The 19,377-nt window shown below is 44.8% G+C and overlaps 1 protein-coding gene across 1 annotated transcript in view; it reads right to left on the bottom strand.

The window, feature by feature from the left end:
• Positions 1-4,299: 4,299 nt before the first annotated feature.
• Positions 4,300-19,377, bottom strand: part of LOC132406294 (lipoprotein lipase-like) — a 102,446-nt gene continuing 87,368 nt past the window's right edge. Inside the window, exons 6-9 of the mRNA XM_059991737.1 lie at positions 18,369-18,611; positions 17,581-17,701; positions 14,365-14,598; positions 4,300-13,305 (exon numbers count right to left, since the gene is read on the bottom strand). Of these exons, the coding sequence (XP_059847720.1) occupies positions 13,197-13,305; positions 14,365-14,598; positions 17,581-17,701; positions 18,369-18,611 (707 nt within the window). The 3' untranslated portion in view covers positions 4,300-13,196. The remainder of the gene's footprint in view (positions 13,306-14,364; positions 14,599-17,580; positions 17,702-18,368; positions 18,612-19,377) is intronic.

Here is a 19,377-nt window from a genome sequence, read left to right as displayed (position 1 = left end):
TCTGCCCTTGACCTATTGTGGCGATAGACAAACTGCAATGGGTCCAGGTCCTTGCTGAGGCAGGAATCCAGTCTAGTTATGACCAACCTCAAAACATTTCATCACTGTTGATGTGAGTGCTACTGGGTGATAGTCATTAAGGCAGCCCACATTATTCTTCTTAGGCACTGGTATAATTGTTACCTTTTTGAAGCAAGTGCCCATAGCAGTGAGAGGTTGAAAATGTCCTTGAATACTCCTGCTAGTTGGTTGGCACAGGTTTTCAGAGCCTAACCAGGTACTCCATCAGGACCTTCTGCCTTGCTAGTGTTCACTCTCTTTAAAGACTACCTAACATCAGCCTCTGAGACAGAGATCACGGAGTCATCAGGTGCAGCAAGGATCTTCACAGCTGTAGTTGTGTTCTCCCTTTCAAAGCGGGCATAGAAGGTGTTGAGTTCATCTGGTAGTGAAGCATCACTGCCATTCATACTATTTATTGGGTTTCTTTTTGTAGGAAGTAATGTCTTGCAAACCCTGCCAGAGTTGCCGTGCATTCGATGCTGCCTCTAACCTCGTTCGAAATTGTCTCTTCACCCTTGAAATGGCCCTTTGAAAATTATACCTGGTTTTCTGGTACAGGCCTGGTTGCCAGACTTGAAGGCCACAGATCTAGCCTTCAGCAGATGATGTACCTCCTGGTTCATCCATGGATTTTGGTTTGAGAATGTACTCTAAATCTTTGTAGGCACACTCATCCACACAGGTTTTAATGAAGTCAGTAACAACTGAAGCATACTCATCCAGGTTTGAAGATGAATTCCTGAATACAGTCCAGTCCACTGATTCTAAGCAGTCTTGTAGGTGCTCCTGTGCTTCCCTGTACTACTTGGTCCTCACTGCTAGTGCTGCAGTCTTCAGTCTCTGCCTACACTCAGGGAGTAGAAGTACAGCCAGGTGATCAGACTTCTCGAAGTAAGGGCGTGGAATAGCACAGTAAGCATTCTTGATGGTGGTGTAGCACTGGTCCAGTGTGTTGTTTCCTCTGGTATTGCAAGTGATCTGTTGATGGTAGTTGCTATTTTTTTTTTCCAGACTTAAAATTCCCCAAAATGATGGTGAAGGTGTTAGGGTGCACTGTTTCGTGCATGTTGATCCCATTACTCAGATCATCTAAACCTGCTTGACATTGGCCCGAGGTAGAATGTAAACTGCTACCCAAATGACCCCAGAGAAGTCCCGTGGTGGGTAAGTATTCCAGGTCTGGTGAGCATAAGTGGGACAGCACTGATATTTGTGCATCAAGAAGAGTTGATCATGAGGCATACTCCTCCACCTCTGCTTTTGAGAGACGCTATAGATCTATCCTGATGGTGTAGAGTAAACCCGTCTATCTGAATTTCTGCATCTGGTACAGAAGGGGTTAACCAGGATTCCTTGAAACAAAGGACACATGCAGTCGTAATGCCCCTTTGATTCAGCACCCTGGCTCTGAGATCATCAATTTTATTCACCAGAGACTGCACATTCACCAGCAAGATAGTTGTTACAGGGAGCTTAAAACCCCTAAAAATCTTTTTCTACTAGCTGGGTGGGACTACAACCAGAGGTCATGGCTTAAGGGTGAAAGCTGAGAAGTTTAAGGAGAACATGAGGGGAAACTTCTTCACTCAACAGATCATGAGAGTGAAGAATGCATTGCCAGTACAAGTGGTCCATGTGAGCTCAATTTCAATGCTTAAGAGAAGTTTGAATAGGTACATAGGTAGGAGGGCTATGGTTCCAGTGCAGGTCAATGGAAGTAGGCAGTTAAAATGGTTCAGAATGGACTAGATGGGCCAAATGGCTTGCTTCTGTTTGTACTTCTCTGACTTTGAGTCTAACTGAGTAGCCATTGAAAAGTAATTTCTGCTACTGAGTGAGTCTCACACGGGTGGAATTAGAACCAACTTTTCAGGAGTATGGTTGGAAAACACTTGCAGCTGCACAGAATTGAAAGTTTGGGAATTACTGGCTTTGCTCAGTCTCTGTGTAGATTAGGACCACTGTGACTATTGTATGACCATGATACCATAAGACATAGGAGCAGAATTAGGCCATTTGACCCATCGAGTCTACTCTGCCATTCAATCATGGCTGATCCTTTTAACCCTCCTCAGCCCCACTCCCTGGCCACCTTCTCATAAATTTTGATGCCATATCTAATCAAGAACCTATCAAGCTCTGCCTTAAATCCCCCAACAACCCAAGGACCTGACCTCCACAGAGGCCAGTGGCAACAAATTCACCACCTAACAAAATCTCTCCCCATCCTGTTTTAAATGGACACCTCTCCACCCCAAATCTGTGCCCTCGTGTCCTAGACATCCTCACCTTTTCACAACTACTCTGTGTAGGTTTCAATGAGATCCCCCCCCCCCTTATCCTTCTAAATTACAGACCCAGAGGTATCAAATGTTCATTGTATGATAACCCTTTCATTCCTGGAATCATCCTTGTGAAGCTCCTCTGGACCCTCTCCAATGCCAGCTCATCTTTTCTTAGATGAGGAGCAGAAAACCGTTCACAATACTCAAGGTGAGTCTCACCAGTGCCTTATAAACCCTCAGCATCACACCCCTGCAGCATGTCAATGCACCTCTGGAAGAACCAGAGGCACCTGTGGTTCCTCCACCCATGGAACACAGGACATGAGCCAGGCAGCTCATCCAAGCTCCAGAAAGGCTTACAATGCCAGTTAAGTAAATTCTGGGGTGGGGGGGGGGGTCCCTGTGTAGACTAATGTACAGCGGCTATAAAAAGTATTCCCCCCGACCTTGGAGTTTTCATGTTTTATTGTTTTACTACATTGAATCACAATGGATTTAGTATGGCTTTTCTGACACAGATCAACAGAAAAAGAATCTTTGGTGTCAAAGTGAAAACAGATCTCTACAAAGTGATCTAAATTAACTACAAATAGAAAACAAAAAATAATTGATATGACACACCAAATCATCACTGGTGCAGTCAACTGGTTTTAAAGGTCACATAATGAGTTAAATGGAGATCTGTTTTGGAGACCCGTGTACAGTCAAGGTGTTTCAATTAGTATTGGGAAGGGTGAGTCAGTATCCTGGCAAAAACTACACCATGAAGACAAAAGAACACTCCAAGCAAGTCTGCAAAAAGGTTATTGAGAAGCACAAGTCAAGAGATGGATACAAGAAAATTTCTAAGTCATTGACAATCTCTTGAAGTACAGTTAAGTCAATCGTGAAGAATGTGGCACAGCTGTAAATGTGCCTAGAGCAGGCCACCCTCAAAAACTGAGTGACTGTGCAAGAAGTGGACTACTGAGAGAGGTCATCAAGTGACTATGATAACTCTGGATGAGTTACAAGCTTCAGTGGCTGAGATGGGAGAGATGGACATACAACTGTTTCCGGAGTGCTTGACCAGTCACAGCTTTATGGGAGAGTGTCAAAGAGAAAGCCACTGTTGAAAAACATTCCCATGAAATCTCAGCTAGAGTTTGCCAGAAGGTACGTGAGAGACTCTGAAGTCAGCTGAAAGGAAGTTCTATGGTCTGATGAAACAGAAATTGAACTTCTTGGCCATAGGACTGAATGCTATATTGGCATAATCCAAACACCACACATAATCAAAAATACACCATCCCTACCATGAAGCATGGTGGTGGCTGCATCATGCTGTGGGGATGCTTCACTGTAGCATACACTGGAAGGCTTGTGAAGGTAAAATTAATACACCAGATTACAGGGAAATCATAGAAGAAAATCTGATTCAGTCTGCAAGAGACAGATTTCAAACTTCAATCCTATTGAGAATTTGTGGCTAGATTTCCAAAAAGGGCTGTTTGCTCACAATCCCCATGCAATCTGACAGAGCTTGAGCAGTTTCGTAAAGAAGAATGGGGGGAAATTGCAATGTCCAGATGTGCAAAGCTAAGAGAGACCTATCCACACACTCAAGGCTGTAATTTCTGCCAAAAGTGTATTTGCTAAATACTGACTTGAAGGGGGTGAATACTTTACAATTAATTATTTTTTGTTTTATATTTGTAATTAATTTAGAGCTCTTTGTTAATCTGTTTCACTTTGACTTGAAAGAGTCTTTTTCTGTTGATCAATGTCAAAAAAAGTCAAATTAAATCTACTGAGATTCAATGTTGTAAAACAATAAAACCTGAAAACTTCACTGAGCTGTGGTTTCACTTTAAGAGGCTGGTCAGATATGATAACATGGTTACAAAGAGATTTTTGCATGTTTTTGTGTTTAGGTCTTGAAATTCAATAAATTAAGTTGTGAGTTAATATATAAATATAAATCACCTCACTTCATTTTATTTGTGGAAACTGACAAGATGACCAGATCTAAATACAATATTCCAAGTACGGTCTAACCAGGTTTTTATAGACTTGCAACATTATCTTGAGACTACAGTAAAGGTCAGGGAAACACGTACAAAATGCTGGAGGAACTCAGCAGGTCAGGCAGCATCTATGGAAAGGAATATACAGTCGACGTTTCAGGCCAGAACTCATCAACAGAACTGGAAAGGAAGAGGAAAGAAACTAGAATACAAACATGGGAAGAAGGGAAGGTGATAAGTGAAGTCAGATGGGTGGGGGAGAGAGGATGAGGTGAGAAGCTGGGAGGTGATGGGTGGAAAAAGTAAAGGACTGAAGAGGAATGAATCTGATAGAGGAGAGTGGACCATGGGAGAAAGGAAAGGAAGAGGGGAACCAGGGTGAGGTGACAGGCAGGTGAGGAGAAGAATGTGGGGAGTGGAAGAACAGGACGGGGAAGAGGAAAAATTATTGGAAGTTAGAGAAATTGATGTTATCAGTTCAGAGGCTATCCAGACAAAATGAGTTGTTGCTTCTTCAGTCTGAGAGTGGCTTCATCATGAAAGTAGAGGAGGCCATGGACTGATATGTCGGCATGGAATGGGGATTGGAATTAAAATAGCTGGCCTTCAGGAAACCCTGCTTGTGGCAGTTGGAGCAACATAGCAGTTCCCCTAATTTATGTTGTGTCTCACCAAAGCAGAGAAGGCCGCATCAGGAGCACCGGATACAATAGCTGACTCCAACAGATTTGAAGGTGATGGATTGCCTCACCTGGAAGGACTGTTTGGGGCCCTGAATGGAGATAAGCAAAGAGGTGAATGGATATGTGTAGCACTTTTTCTGCATGCAGGGAACTGTGCCAGGAAGGAGATTAGTGGGGAAAGACAAATGGATAAAGGAATAATGGCAGGAGTGGTCACTGTGGAAAGCAGAGGGTGGGATGGAAGGTAAAGACAAGAGGAATGCAGTCCATTAAGGAAGCGGGAAGATTGGGTAAGGGTGGATAAATGGGAAATAGAGGAGATGTGGGTGAGGACGGCATCAATGTTGGAGGAAGGGAAACACTTGTTCTTGCACAAAAGGGATGATCACACTCACTTGCCCATACATTAAGATGTTCCTCCAACCAATTACCCCACTTTAAGAAACTCTTTATCTTGTTGTTTCATGTTCTCATTATTTATTGTTATTGATTTACATTTGCATTGCACAGTTTGTTGTCTCTGCACTCTGGCTGACCTTTCATTGATCCTGTAATAATCACTATTCCATAGATTTGCTGAGTGTGCCTACAGGAAAACGAATCCCAAGGTTGTATACTGTGACATATATGTACTTGGATAATAAAATTTACTTTGAACTTTGAAGGAGGATATCTCTGATGTTCTGCAAAGGAAAGCCTCATTCTGGGAACAGATGCAGTGGAGACGAAGGTACTATGAAATGGGAATGGCATTCTTACAGGTGACAGGTTGGAAACAGTTTTGGTTAAGATAGCTGTGAGTTTCATTAGGTTTATAATAGACAACTCTAGACAGTTTGCCCCCAGATATGAAGACAGAGAGATCAGGAAAGAGGAGTGAGGTGCCAGAAATGGACCAAGTTCAGAAAGCTCAGGGAGTTGTGGTCACTGTCTCCACAATGCTCTCCCACTGAGAGATCTGGCACATGACCTGGTTCAGTGCCCAGCACCAAATCCAATATGGCCTCTCATCTAGTTGCCCTGTCGACATATTGAGTCAAGAATCCTTTCTGAACACACCTAACAAACTGAACCCCATCCAAATTTTTTTCACTAGGGAGGTGTCTATCAATATTAGGAAAGTTGAAGTCCCCCTTGACAACAACCCTGTTATTTTTGCACTTTTTCAAAATCTGACTCCCAATCTTGGTCAGGTTACTATTGAAGGGGAGGGGGGGGGGGTCTATAGGATACTTCTGATAGAATGAATGCTCTGTTTCTGACCTCCACCCATACTGACTCAGTAGACAATCCTTCAACAATGTTCTCCATTTCTGCAACAATGAGTAGCAATGCCACTTCTCCCAGCTCTTTTACCTCCCTCCCTGCTCCTTCTGAAACATCTAAACACTGGAATATCCAGCAGCCATTCCTGCCCTTGTGTCTCTGTAAGTTACACAACGTTATAGTTCCATGTACTGATCCATGCAGCAAGTTCATCACATTTGTTCCTAATACCTCTTGCATTAAAATAAACACATTTAAATCCATCCCACTGACTGCAATATCACCTGCCTATTCTTCCTCACAGACTCTCTACACACTAATCACCCCATCCTCTGTCCTATCACTCTGGTTCCCAACCCCTTGCCAAATTAGTTTAAACCTCCTCAACAGCTCTAGCAAATCTGCCTGCAAGGATATTTGTCCCCTCAAGTTCAGGTGTAATGCATCATTTATGTACAGGTCATACCTAGCCCAGAAGAGATTCCAATGATCCGGAAATCTGAAATCATCTCCCCTGCATCAATTTCTCAGCCACATCATGCAAATCACAAGACTATGCAACACAGGAGCGGAATTTGGCATTTCTGCCCATTAAGTCTGCTTTACCATTTCATCATGGCTGATCCAATTCCCCATCAATCCTATTCTCCTGCCTTCTCCCCATAACTTTACATGCCACAACTAATAAAGAACCTATTAGCCTCCACTTTAAATACACTCAATGACCTGAACTCAACAAATTCCACAGGTTCACCACCCTCTGGCTAAACAAATTTCTCTTCATCTCTGTTCTAAATTGACGTCCCTCTATTCTGAGGCTGTGGCCTCTGGTCCTAGACTTCCCACCATAGAAAACATCCTCCCCACATCCACTCTATCTTGGCCTATGGAGTTTCTACTGCACAAATGAGGCCACAGTGACCTAGATCCACACTGTACCACATCATGTTGCCATACACATCTGCACCAGATGCAGCTCCTCAGAGAATGTGTTAAGGAACTGGAGTTGCAGCTCGATGATCTTCGGCTCATAGCATAGGGTAGTCATCCCTATGTTGCAGGAGGTGGGTACCTGGGTCAGGATAGGGAAAAGAAAAGGGCAGCCAGTGCAGAGTATCCCACAATGATAAATATACCGCTTTGGATACTGTTGGGGGACAGGGGATGACGTACCAGGAGGGAGCCACAACAATTGAGTCTGGCGCTGTGGCTCAGAAGGGAAGGGGAGAGAGGGAGAAGAGGAATGCAATGGTGATAGGGAATTCCATAGTTAGAGGAGTAGATGAGATTCTCTGGATGCAAAAAAGGCACCTGGGTGGTATGTTACCTCACAGGTGCCAGGGACGAGGTGTTTCGGTTCAGGTCCACAGATTCTAAAGGGAAATTCAGGAGTCGTGGTATATATTGGCATCAACGGCATAGGTAGGAAAAGGGAGGAGGTCCTGAAGAGAGAACTTAGGGAGCTATGTACAAAACAGAAAAGCAGGACCCCCAGGTAGTAATCTCTGTCTGTACCACACACCAGTGAGAGAAAGAACAGGATGATTTGGCAGATGAATATTGGCTGAGGAACTGACGCAGGGGGCAGGGTTGCAGATTTCTGGATCATTGCAATCTGTTCTAAGGAAGGTATGATCTGTACACAAGGGATGGGTTAGACTTGAATCTGAGGGGGACCAATATCATTTTGGGCAGGTTTGCTAGAGGCTTTTGAGGAGAGTTTAAACTAATTTGACAGGGGGATGTGAACTGGAGTGATAGGGGCAGACGGGGTAGAGGCAGTATGTAGTGAGACGGTCAGGAAGGACAGGCAGATGTTAGGGCAAAATGCAGTTAGTGGGATGAGTTGCAGTGTAAGAGGGACAAAATGAAAAATGTTGCTGAATACAGGATTTGAAGGTGTTCTATTTGAATTCACGGTGTATGGAATAAGGCAGATGATCTTGCAGCCAGTTAGAAATTGGCATGTATGATGTTGTGGAATAACTGTGTGTTGGCTGAATGAAGATTATAGTTGGGAACCTAAAATCAATGATACACTTTGTATCATTTGATACACTTTGTACCCTTTGTAGGTAGGCAGAGGCTTGTCTCTGTTGGTAAAAAAAATCAGGTTGGTGCTGACTTTGGATTCCAAGAAAGAGAATTTGTAGGATACCTATGAGAGATGGCTTTTTAAAGCATCTTGAGGTTGAGCCCACTCATGGATTGGTATTGTGTAACAAACTGAATTTGATTAGGGAGCTTAAGGTAAAGAAATCCTTAGGAGTCAGTAATCATAATATGATAGAATTCACCATGCAGTTTTAGAGGGAGAAGATAAAGATTGGAGCGACTGGGTATACACTGTAATTTAGAAGGATGAGAGGGGATCTGATTGAAACATATAAGATTATTAAGGGATTGGACATGCTGGAGGCAGGAAGCATGTTCCCGCTGATGGAGGAGTCCAGAACTAGAGGTCACAGTTTAAGAATAAGGGGTAGGCCATTTAAAACAGAGATGCCGAAAAATTTTTTCACCCAGAGAGTGGTAGATATGTGGAATGCTCTGCCCCAGAAGGCAGTGGAGGCCAAGTCTCTGGATGCATTCAAGAGAGAGTTAGATAGAGCTCTTATAGATAGCGGGGTCAAGGGATATGGGGAGAGGGCAAGAACGGGGTACTGATTGTGCATGATCAGCCATGATCACAGTGAATGGCGGAGCTGGCAAGAAGGGCTGAATGGCCTACTGTTGCACCTACTGTCTATTGTCAAATGTATCAGTATGATAGTGGAGTAAAGGGAATTACAGAGGCATGAGAGAGGAGCTGGCCAAAGTTGATTAGAAGGAGATACTAGCGGGGATGACAGCAGAGCAGTAATGGCTGGAGTTTCTGGGGGCAATTCAGAAGGCGCAAGATAGATACATCCCAAAGATAAATAAGTATTTTAAAGGCATGATGACATAACTGTGCCTGAGAAGGGAAGTCAAAGCTAACATAAAAGCTTATAATAGGGCATATAATAGAGCAAAAATTAGTGGGCAGTTAGAGGATTGAACAGCTTTTAAAAACCAACAGAAGGCCACTAAAAAGCCACAAGGAGTGAAATATGAAGGCAATCTAACCAGTGATATCAACAAGGATATCATAAGTTCTTTTCAGATATATAAAGAGTAAAACAGAGGACAGTAAATATTGGACATCTGAAAATTTATACCGGAGAGGTAGTAATGGGGGACAAGGAAATGGCTGATGAACTGAATAAGTGTTTCATATCAGTCTTCACTGGGGAAGACACTATCAGTATGCTGGAAGTTAAAGAGTGTTGGGGACAGCAGTAAGGAGAAGGTGCTTAGGAAGCTCAAGGGTCTGAAGGTAGATAAGTCACCTAGACCAGATGGACTACACCCCAGGGTTCTGAAAGAGGAAGCGATAGAGATTGTGGAGGGATTAGCAATGACCTTTTAAGAATCACTATATTCTGACATGGTTCTGGAGGAATGGATAAATGCAAATGTCACCTCACTCTTCAAGAAGAAAGAGAGGCTAAAGAAAGGAAATTATAGGCAAGTTGGCTTGATTTCAGTGGTTGGGAAGATGTTGGAGTCGATTGTTAAGGATGAGGTTTTGGGGTACTTGGAGACACATGGTAAAATAAGTCCAAGTCGACATGGTTTCTTTACAGGAAAAATGTTCCTGACAAATCTGTTGGAATTCTTTGAGGAAATAACAAGGAGGATAGACAAAGCAGAATCAGAGAATAGTGAGTACTTGAATTTTCAGAAGGCCTTTGGCAAGGTCTGCACATGAGGCTGCTTGGTAAGATAAGAGTTCCTGGTATTACAAGAAAGATTCTAGCATGAACAGAATGGCTGAATGGCAGGAAGCAAAGAGTGGGAATAAATGGAGCTTTTTCTGGTTGACTGCTGGTTATTAGTGGTGTTTTGCAAAGGGCTGTGTTTGAGACACTTCTTTTTCCATTGTATGTAAATAATTTGGATGATAGAATTGTCATCCAAGTGGCCAAGTTTGTAGAAAATATGAAGATAGATGGAGGGGCAGATTGTGTAGACAAAATAGGGAGGCTGCAGGACTTAGACAGATTAAGAGAATGAGCAAAAAAGTGGCAGGTGGAATACAGAGTTGAGAAGTGTATAGTCCTGCACTTTGGTAGAAGGAATAAAAGCATAGACTACCTTCTAAATGGGAAGAAAATTCAAAAATTCCTGGTGCAAAGAGACTTGAGTCCTTGTGCAGGATTCCCTAAAGGTTAACGTGCAAGTTGAGTTGGTGGTGAGGAAGACAATGCAATGTTAGCATTCATTTTGAGAGGACTAGAATATAAATGCAAGGATGTAATGATGAGTCTTTATAAGGTACTGTTGTGGGCTCACAACAGTATTGTGAGCAGTTTTGGGTCCCTTATCTAAGAAAGGATGTGCTATCATTGGAGAGCATTCAAAGGAGGCTCACAAAAATGATTCTGGGAATGGAAGGCTTATAATAATGAGTAGTGCTTGATGGCTCTAGGCCTGTACTCCCTGGAATTTGATACAATGAGGGGAATTGAAAACCCTAGATATATTGGATGTGAAGAAGGTGCTTCCTATTGTGGGGAGTCTAAAACCAGAGGGCACAACTTAAGAATAGAGGGATGGCTATTTAGAACTGGGATAAGGAATAATTTCTTTAGCCAGACAGTAGTGAAACTGCGTAACTTGTTGCCACAGGCAGTTATGGTGGCCAGGTCACTGGGTGTATTTAAGGTGGAGGTTGATAGATTCTTGGTAAGTTAGGGCATGAAAGATTATGAGGAGAAGGCCAGACAATGGAGTTGAGAGGGAAATGGATCAGCCGTGATCAAATGGCAGAGCAGACTCCGTGGGCCAAAAGGCCTAATTTTACACCTATGTCTTATGGTGTAAGACAGGATCATGTCCCTCCCTCCTTGGGACAGAATCACATCCCTCCATCCCCGAAACAGAAGCACACCTCTCCCTCATCATGAGAGTGGAGCACACTATTCTTTCTGTGGTGATAATGGGTCACATCACTTTTTGTTGAACAACTAAAGATACAACTGTAACCACAGGTGAAATATTTCTAAACCTTCAATAAATTAGAAATTCTTTAGATGAAACCATATGAAAAATATCTTTAGTTCTTTCCTGCCCCTTATAAGATTTGTTTGTCTGTATGTTTCCAATGGCAATGCCCTCACCACATCCAAATTAAATATGCCAGTGGGCTGGGAGCTCAGCAGAGAGGTGAGGCTCTGAGCAACAGACAATCTGCTGGTCAGGCAGCATCTGTGGGGGGAGGCTTTGTGTTGAGACCTTGCATGAGGACAGAGTGTAGCAGAGAGAACGGCAATGTGCTCAGAGGAGGGCTATCAGGCTTGCTATGCAATAAAAGGCAAAGTTAGAAGAGTGCACCAAAAAATGGAAAATCAAACACATTAAAACAGCATCTTGATAACACCATCCAGTCAAGATGGCACCTGTGTACAACACTCCTTTGGTCAACATCTTCTGGATAAACCACAAAACCATTCATTTCACTTCTTTTTCTTGTTTTTCATCTTGAATGTGTTTCTGGAACTTCCAGAGTCTGCAATTTCCTGATTGAGCAATCCAGCGCTTTGCTGTCTCCAAGAAGGTTCTGGTTGTGAGCCCGACCTTGAGGCAAAGAAACTATAACCTGATGTTTGACTCCATTTTGCAGACTAAAACTTCCATTATTTGCTGATTGAAGCATCGAAGCGAAAGCGGAGGGTGAGCACTACATGCCTTCTGATCACAGGTGGAATCACTCTGCTGTTGAAGAGGAAAGCATGTATGGCCTATCGTTGTTCCCAAAGTCTCCCTCACTAACGGTGGTGAATATTACCAAAGTTTCTATGTGTACTTTTGGACCAGGGACATCTTTTATTTTAATATTTTATGTTTCTGCCATTCTTTCTCAGTGTTTCTAGAGCGGAAGGGATTTGGGGGTCGGTGTTATTGTTTTGTTTCATGTGGGGGGAGGGGGTTTGGGGGATTTGATGGTCATGTTGGTGGGTTTGCTGTTTCTCTCTGAACTTGTTTTTCCATTGTTTTTCTTTGTTTCATGTCTATCTGGAGAAGAAAAACCCTGCGAGTTGGTTCCTGCATACACACTTTGATACATACATTTGACCTTTAAACTTTAATCCAGAATGTGAGATAGAATTATAGAATGGGCTTTGACCATTTGCCCAAATGAACTGCATCCCATGGAAGTTAAGCAAAGAATTCGGCTCCGCCCTCTGGGCCAGGGTTATACCATCAGCCTCTGAATACCCCATCAGCTCTGCCAGAAACACAAGGAGCCACACTGTACTCTCAACATCGCAGAGTATTTCAGTGCTTTTGTGCCTTTGAAATTAGACCCTTTTCTATTAATGAAAATAGTATCTCTGCATGGCAAGATTCAATAAACAGATCTTGACCAGATAACATGTTTATTTCACTGATTTTAGCTGTGAGATAAATATTAGCCAAATATTTAAGAGAATTCCTTTGGCTTTCTTTGCCATTAGTAACATGGGATTCAGAGTAGAAGGGAGCTTGGTGTAACATCTCTTTCAGATGCTGGGACAGCCAGGAGGGCAGTGCACCCACAGACGCAGCTTGGACTGCAGGCCTAGGACAAGCCCTGGAGTGTGCTGGGCCCAAAGCCTCAGAGATCAGAGGGATGAGAGGACGACCAGCTGAGTGGCGACCACACCTCACCAGAGGACGAGGCTCGGAAACCTTGTTCCCTGCGGAGATCCACAATGTTTGTAAGTGATGATACAGTTCCGGAAATCCACAGCCGGGAGGCTGGGTGGGAATCAAGGAAGTCCGATGTGTAAGTTCAAATGCTTTACCCATCCTCCACTGGTGACACACTACTGATCACTCTTCTTCCTTGTCTGTTCGTTCTGACACTTCACGAATGTCACCTCTTGAGCTGGCTGTAGCTTTGCTGAGGCAGAGTCTTTTGCACAGAACATGATCCTGTAGGTAGGGAAACATCAGTTACGAGGTGATTTGACACAAGGAATGCTGAATATAATCAGCCATATGCAGACACACATGCAGCTGAGGAACAGGGTCCTCAGCCCATCAACTCCATGTTGACCAGCAACCCCAGTTACACTAATCCCACACTCATTCCCATCAATTCCCTCAGATCCTACCCTTCACTGATACACCACAGGCATTACTAACCTGCATCTCTAAGAATAGGGAAGAAGATTGCAGGACTTGGGGTCACAGGGAGAAAGTGCAAACTCCAAAGACAGTACAGAGCTCAGGATTGGAGCCAAGGCAGCAGCTTGACCATCTGACACCAAGCCCTCTGCATTTTGCTGCCCAGAACCCAGTGGTGGCTGAGGTGACCCCTGCTCCACAGCTCCAAGTTTCCAGAAAAGATGGATGCAGTCAGACCAGGTGTGCCCCCAGCATCGATCTATCCCCATTCACCGATGCCCAGGTGTCCGCCTGGCATCTATCTATCCCCATTCACCTTGTTCCTTCCAGCAGTACACTGCTCCCCCATGTCCTGCTGTATTGCACTGTGTGGAGCAGAATAAGTACCTTCTTCTCAACCAGAAGTCGATGGTGTGGAAAATTACAGCAGATTTGTCCTAGTGAGAATCTTAAGATTATATTTGAATATTGGAAAGGGGGAGTTTAGATCATTTTGGACCAGGTGCGTTCTGTGGGTTTACAGTCAGCTGTACGAGTTGGCAATCTCTTCCTTGCCGGATGTCGGATGCAATGAGTTTCCCCAGGGTCAGGCGGTGAATTACACAGTGACTGGCATAAGTTGTAGTTAAAACTTCAGTTTACACTGAATAGTGAAGTGAATTGTAAATGGGAAAATATAAGGTGAAACATGCAACTGATTAATGTGTTCAGATTATTAGAGTGTTAATATTTTTTTAAAATGTGAATACTCTTGATTCTCTCTCTGATGAAGCTAATTTTCATGGTGAAGCACCTGGCCATTCTCCAGTTCCATCCGTCACCAACACCTCCTAACCCCCTTTAACCAACTGCGCCCAGACATACTTTTTCTGGGTCTCTCCCGCCTTCACTCGCATCCTCCTGATTTCCAGGGCATTGGTGGTCTCCTCACGGCTGCTCCACAGTCTCCAGAGGGACCATGGATTGGTGACCTTGCCCATAATGGTGGACCAGATAGACGAGGTGGTGTCCCACTTCAATTTCACCATCAGCAGCTCTCCGATATCCGCTTCAGTGTGCACCAGGAATGAAGACGTACTGTTGGGTGAAATTTCCGGTCTGTAAGAAGCACAAGGGCATAAATGTAACTCCAAATCTATGGACAGAGAGGGAACAGGCAGCAGCAACAACCCTGTATGAAAAGAACTACTATCCAGTGGGATTTCTTGAATCCAGGATTAATCCCAGGATCTTAATATTTAAGTTAGTAAATAAAGAACTTGTAGCGGTGTGCTACATGCAGCGCTAAAATTACGACACGGAGTCGGTAACTGCAGTCGAAGGAAAAAACTTTATTCGAAATACCCAGCCTTGCTTTTAAGCCTCCCTCAACCTGCCCCCCGTGGCGCAGAGGCTCCAAAGCTCTGTGCTCGCAAACCCCCGTAGGCTATCTCCCTTAGCCGGAACGCTGGCTAATTGTGAGCCGGTTCGGATGTGCCAGGAAATGGGTCGCCACAAACTCACATTTCCCACTCTGACTCACTTCAGCCAGAATACTTTGAAGTGTAGTCGATGCAAGAAACGTAATAATCTCCACACAGCACGATACCGATCAGGATAAATGGTGACCAGGTCACCAGGGCCAACCCTTCTCCTCTTCCAATGGGGCTCCAGGAGAGAGAATGGTCAGAGAGAGGCTGGTGGCTAAAAATAATGAGCTGCCAGAGAAAATGATTGAGGCAGGTACATTTATCATTTAAGGCAAGTATAGTATCATTTAAGAAGGAGTCGGGCAGGTACATAGAGGGAAGGGGCTTAGAGTGATATGGGCCTAATGAAGGAAATGGGGACTGGCTGAGTGGGTACCAAGGTTGGCATAGACTGGTTGGGCCAAAGAACCTACTGGAATGTTCCAGTCTCACTCTTCCCTGAGACTGACTTCACCTGGCTGCAGCCTGGATCATTCTGCATAAAACAGCTGGTGATGGTAGACTTGTTCTGAACCTTTGGCTCAGAGTGCCCACAGATGGGTTGGGCCGCTTCCTGTTGGAACTTTGCCAACATTCAATTGCTTCCCTACTCCTTTGAGCACCACCTAGAAGAAAGCCAGGCAGTTACCCCACCAAGCTCCCAGATGTCACCAGATCACAATCATATCATGGGCATGGTCACTCCAGAAATTGCAGGACAGTTCTGAGGAGAGCCCCAACAGCCTGGAAATCAAGAGGATGTGGATAAAGGCAGGAGAAAGCCAGAGAAAGGTCTGGTATTTGCTGTGCACACACTGTACTGGATAATTGAAATTATGCCTCACAAATGGTTTTTGGGCCATTATCAGCTTGTGGAAGTTGTGTAACTTTCCTGGGGACTGCCAAGTCCTGGAAATGCCATTTCTGCTTTCCTTCTCTCCCTGCCTTGTTCCATTGCTGGAATTTCAGCAGCCCTCACTAACGCAAACAGGTTTGTTTTTCCTTGGCATTCAGAGGAGGAACCAGTGGAATGCAATTGTCCAAAGTTTACATAAACCTAATGGTTCTCACAAGGAGAGCTACTTTGGGGTTCTCATAAGCAAAGGACATACTCTGTGAATGATAGGGCCTTAGAAAGTACTGAAGAAGAGGAAATCCTGGTGTATATATCTAAAGATCTGTACAGATAGCAGCATACAGAACCAAGAACATTATAGTCCAATACAGGCCCTTCAGACCAGAATGTTGTACTAATCATTTAACCTACTCTAAGATCAATCTAACCTCCTGTATAGCCCTCTATTTTTCTTACATCCACTTGCCATATGTCTCTTACATTTCCCTAGACACATGGGATGCTTAGCTTCATTAGCCAGGGCATAGAATATTAGTGCAGGAACGCCCATCTACAACTTGATAAAACATTGGTTAGCGCATAGCTGAAGTATTGGGTACATTTCAGGTCAGCACATTATAAGATGGATAGGAATTCACTTGAGAGGTTACAGAGGCAGTTCACCAGGATGTTGCCTGGGATGGAACATTCCAGGTATGAGGAGAGATGGAATAGGCTGGAGACATGAGAGACTGTAGATGCTGCAATCTGGAGCAACAATCTACTCCAGCAAGTTATTTGTTGCTTTGGATAGGCCTTAGATAGGCGGTGTTTGTTTTCTTCAGAGCAGAAAAACAGTGTGGTGGGGGTCACAAAGTTATTGGAGGAATAGATATGGTTGATGGTAAAAAAGGTCATGGAGTCTTGCAGCACTGAAGTAGGTCCTTTGGCCTACCAAGTCCATGTCAACCTTTCTGCCCCATTTGCTTGTATTGTCCATATCCAAATCCATTTCTATTAGATTGTCTCATTATCTCTTAATCTTTGGAATTGTATCGGATTCCACCACCTCCTCTGACAGTGGATTCCAATTATCATCTGTGCATAAATCTTACACCTCAGATCCCCTTTAAAGCTCTTGCCTCTCATCTTAAATCTCTGTTTTTGATATCCTCCTACTGATGATAACCTCAGCATGGAAAAAGGGATTCCAAATACCTACCCTGCTTCTGCTAGAGTAAGACCAGGGAGTTACGAAGTTTAGAGGGGATCTCAGCAATACTTTTCTCACCCAGGAGATGGTTGCAGTCTGGACCACACTGCCTGAAAGGTGGTAGATGCAGGTATTCCCACAACATTTAAAATGTATCTGGATGAGTTCCTGAAATGATGAGTCAAAGTACACCCTGGACCAGGTGCTGCTAAATTTGATTTGTATAGCTAGGACTTGATGTTTGGCATGTGCATGGTGGGCCAAGCTGCTTGTTTGTGTGTGTTATAACTTTGTGACTCCACAAGGAAGGAAGTTGTGGTGTTATACTGTGCACAAAATAAGCCTGCTTCCAGCTGTATAAGATGGAGACTCCAGACACTTCATCTCTAAGTCCCCAACTGCTGGGAATGCAACGATGTAAACATTTGGAGCTCCTGTGTAAACCCATGGCATTCAGTGACCAGGCTGTCAGGTTCAACCCTGCCTCCTCTTACCCCCCCCCCACCCCATGACAACAGTAACGGGCTGTCATTTCCAATACTTAAACACATTGTGCCATGTAGGACAAAGCCGAATACACTCACACAGAAATGGCAAGTCCTCCGGTCTCATTCAGGGTTCCGTAGAGCATGATGCGGAAATTTACAGCTGTCTCCGATTGATTCACTTTCCTGAAAAAATGTATCTTCAGCTGATAGTGGTAAACTGCGGGAGAAAAGCAAATATCTTTCTCAGTAGTGTGTTTCCCCTTGGGTGTTTGTGCTGAACTGGGCTGTTTGGCCTGATGCTGGCTCTGCACCAAGTCTGAGCTCAGTCTAACTGTCCAGTGAAGAGAGAAAAGAGCAAGAAATGTGCATATCTATGCATGCAGTTGTTGAAAGACACTAAATGAGACACAAAAATATGCAGGTTTGGAATTTGCTCCCATGTGTCCACCACACTTACCTTCTCTGGTTCCAGGCAACTTCTTGCTTTCTTATCAGATTCCCTCACCTGCAGCCTCTTCCTGCCTCTACCTATCACCTTCCACCTTGGGACACCCGGTCCTCCCCGCACTCCCTCTGCTGACTCTATCTGCCCATCACCCCCACTTGGATCCACCTCTCATTCTCAGCTGTTGCCCTACCCTTTCCTGTCGCCTCTTTACACAAGCGATCTTCCCTCTATCTCTCAGTTCAGATGAAGGGTCTCGCCCGAAATGTCGATTGTCTGTGTCTCCCCGAGTATGCTGCATGAGCTGCTAAGCTACTCCAGTGTATGGATTTTGAGAGAAACCGATGGAACTGTCATCCTCGAGGCCATGGGACAATGAGTACCAACCCACCCACTCTGCACTGAAAAGACCCCTGTGACCGTGGGGAGTGGCACTCACCTCGAAAGGGCATGTCTGCTGCCGTCTTCAGGTACATGCGACCACTTCTCTTGCTGCGGACCTTGCGGACGTCGTAGCCCAGGGTGTTGCAGCGATTCTTCCGGCAGCTAAGGCACATGCCCCGCTCGAAGGTCTCCTGGTTGGAACAGCGGTAGGCCAGGCTGGGGTAGTTTTTGTTGAGGAGGGAGTCGATGAAGAGGTGGATGGCCCGCTCGTGTTGGCACTTGATGACGTCAGCCACTGCTGCAGAATGGTGGAACAGTGACGGTCAGCACAGGCTGTGAAGCACACCCAGGCTGATCCCACCACACCACGTGGAACCCATCCCACTGAGACCCATCTGTTCCCAGAGTAATACCATTCATTCCACAACTCCCTGTGGGGTCTCCCAGATCACTATGGGACATCGCTGTGGAGACTCCCTGATCCCCATGGGACCTCCTTCATCCTTATGGGATTTCACTATGGGACATCGTTCAGCCCTATGGGACCTCACTGTGGAGTCTCACTGATCACCATGGGACCTCACTGTGGGGTCTCCCTCATCCCCATGGGACCTCACTGTGGGATCTCCCTGATCCCAATGAGACCTCACTGTGGAGTCTCCATGATCCCCATCAGACCTCACTGAGGGAACTCCTTCATCCCTATGGGACCTCACTGTGGAGTCTCCCTGATCCACATGGGAACTCACTGTGGGGTCTCCCTCATCCCTATGGGACCTCACTTTGGGATATCCCTGTTTCCAATGGGACCTCACTGTAGGACTACCCTCACCCAATGGGATCTCACCGTAGCGTCTCCCTGATCCTAATGAGACCTCACTGTGGGATCTCCCTGATCCGCATGGGACCTCACTATTGGACCTCCCTCATCCCTATGGGACCACACTCATCCCTATGGGACCTCACTGTGGGACCTCTCTCATCCCTATGGGATCTCACTGTGGGGTCTCCATGAGCAATATGGGATCTCACTGTGGGGTCTCCCTGATCCTCATGGGACCTCA

Source organism: Hypanus sabinus, chromosome 16, assembly GCF_030144855.1.
Source record: "Hypanus sabinus isolate sHypSab1 chromosome 16, sHypSab1.hap1, whole genome shotgun sequence".
Lineage (NCBI taxonomy): Eukaryota > Metazoa > Chordata > Chondrichthyes > Myliobatiformes > Dasyatidae > Hypanus > Hypanus sabinus.
This window is presented reverse-complemented; position numbering and strand designations above follow the sequence as displayed.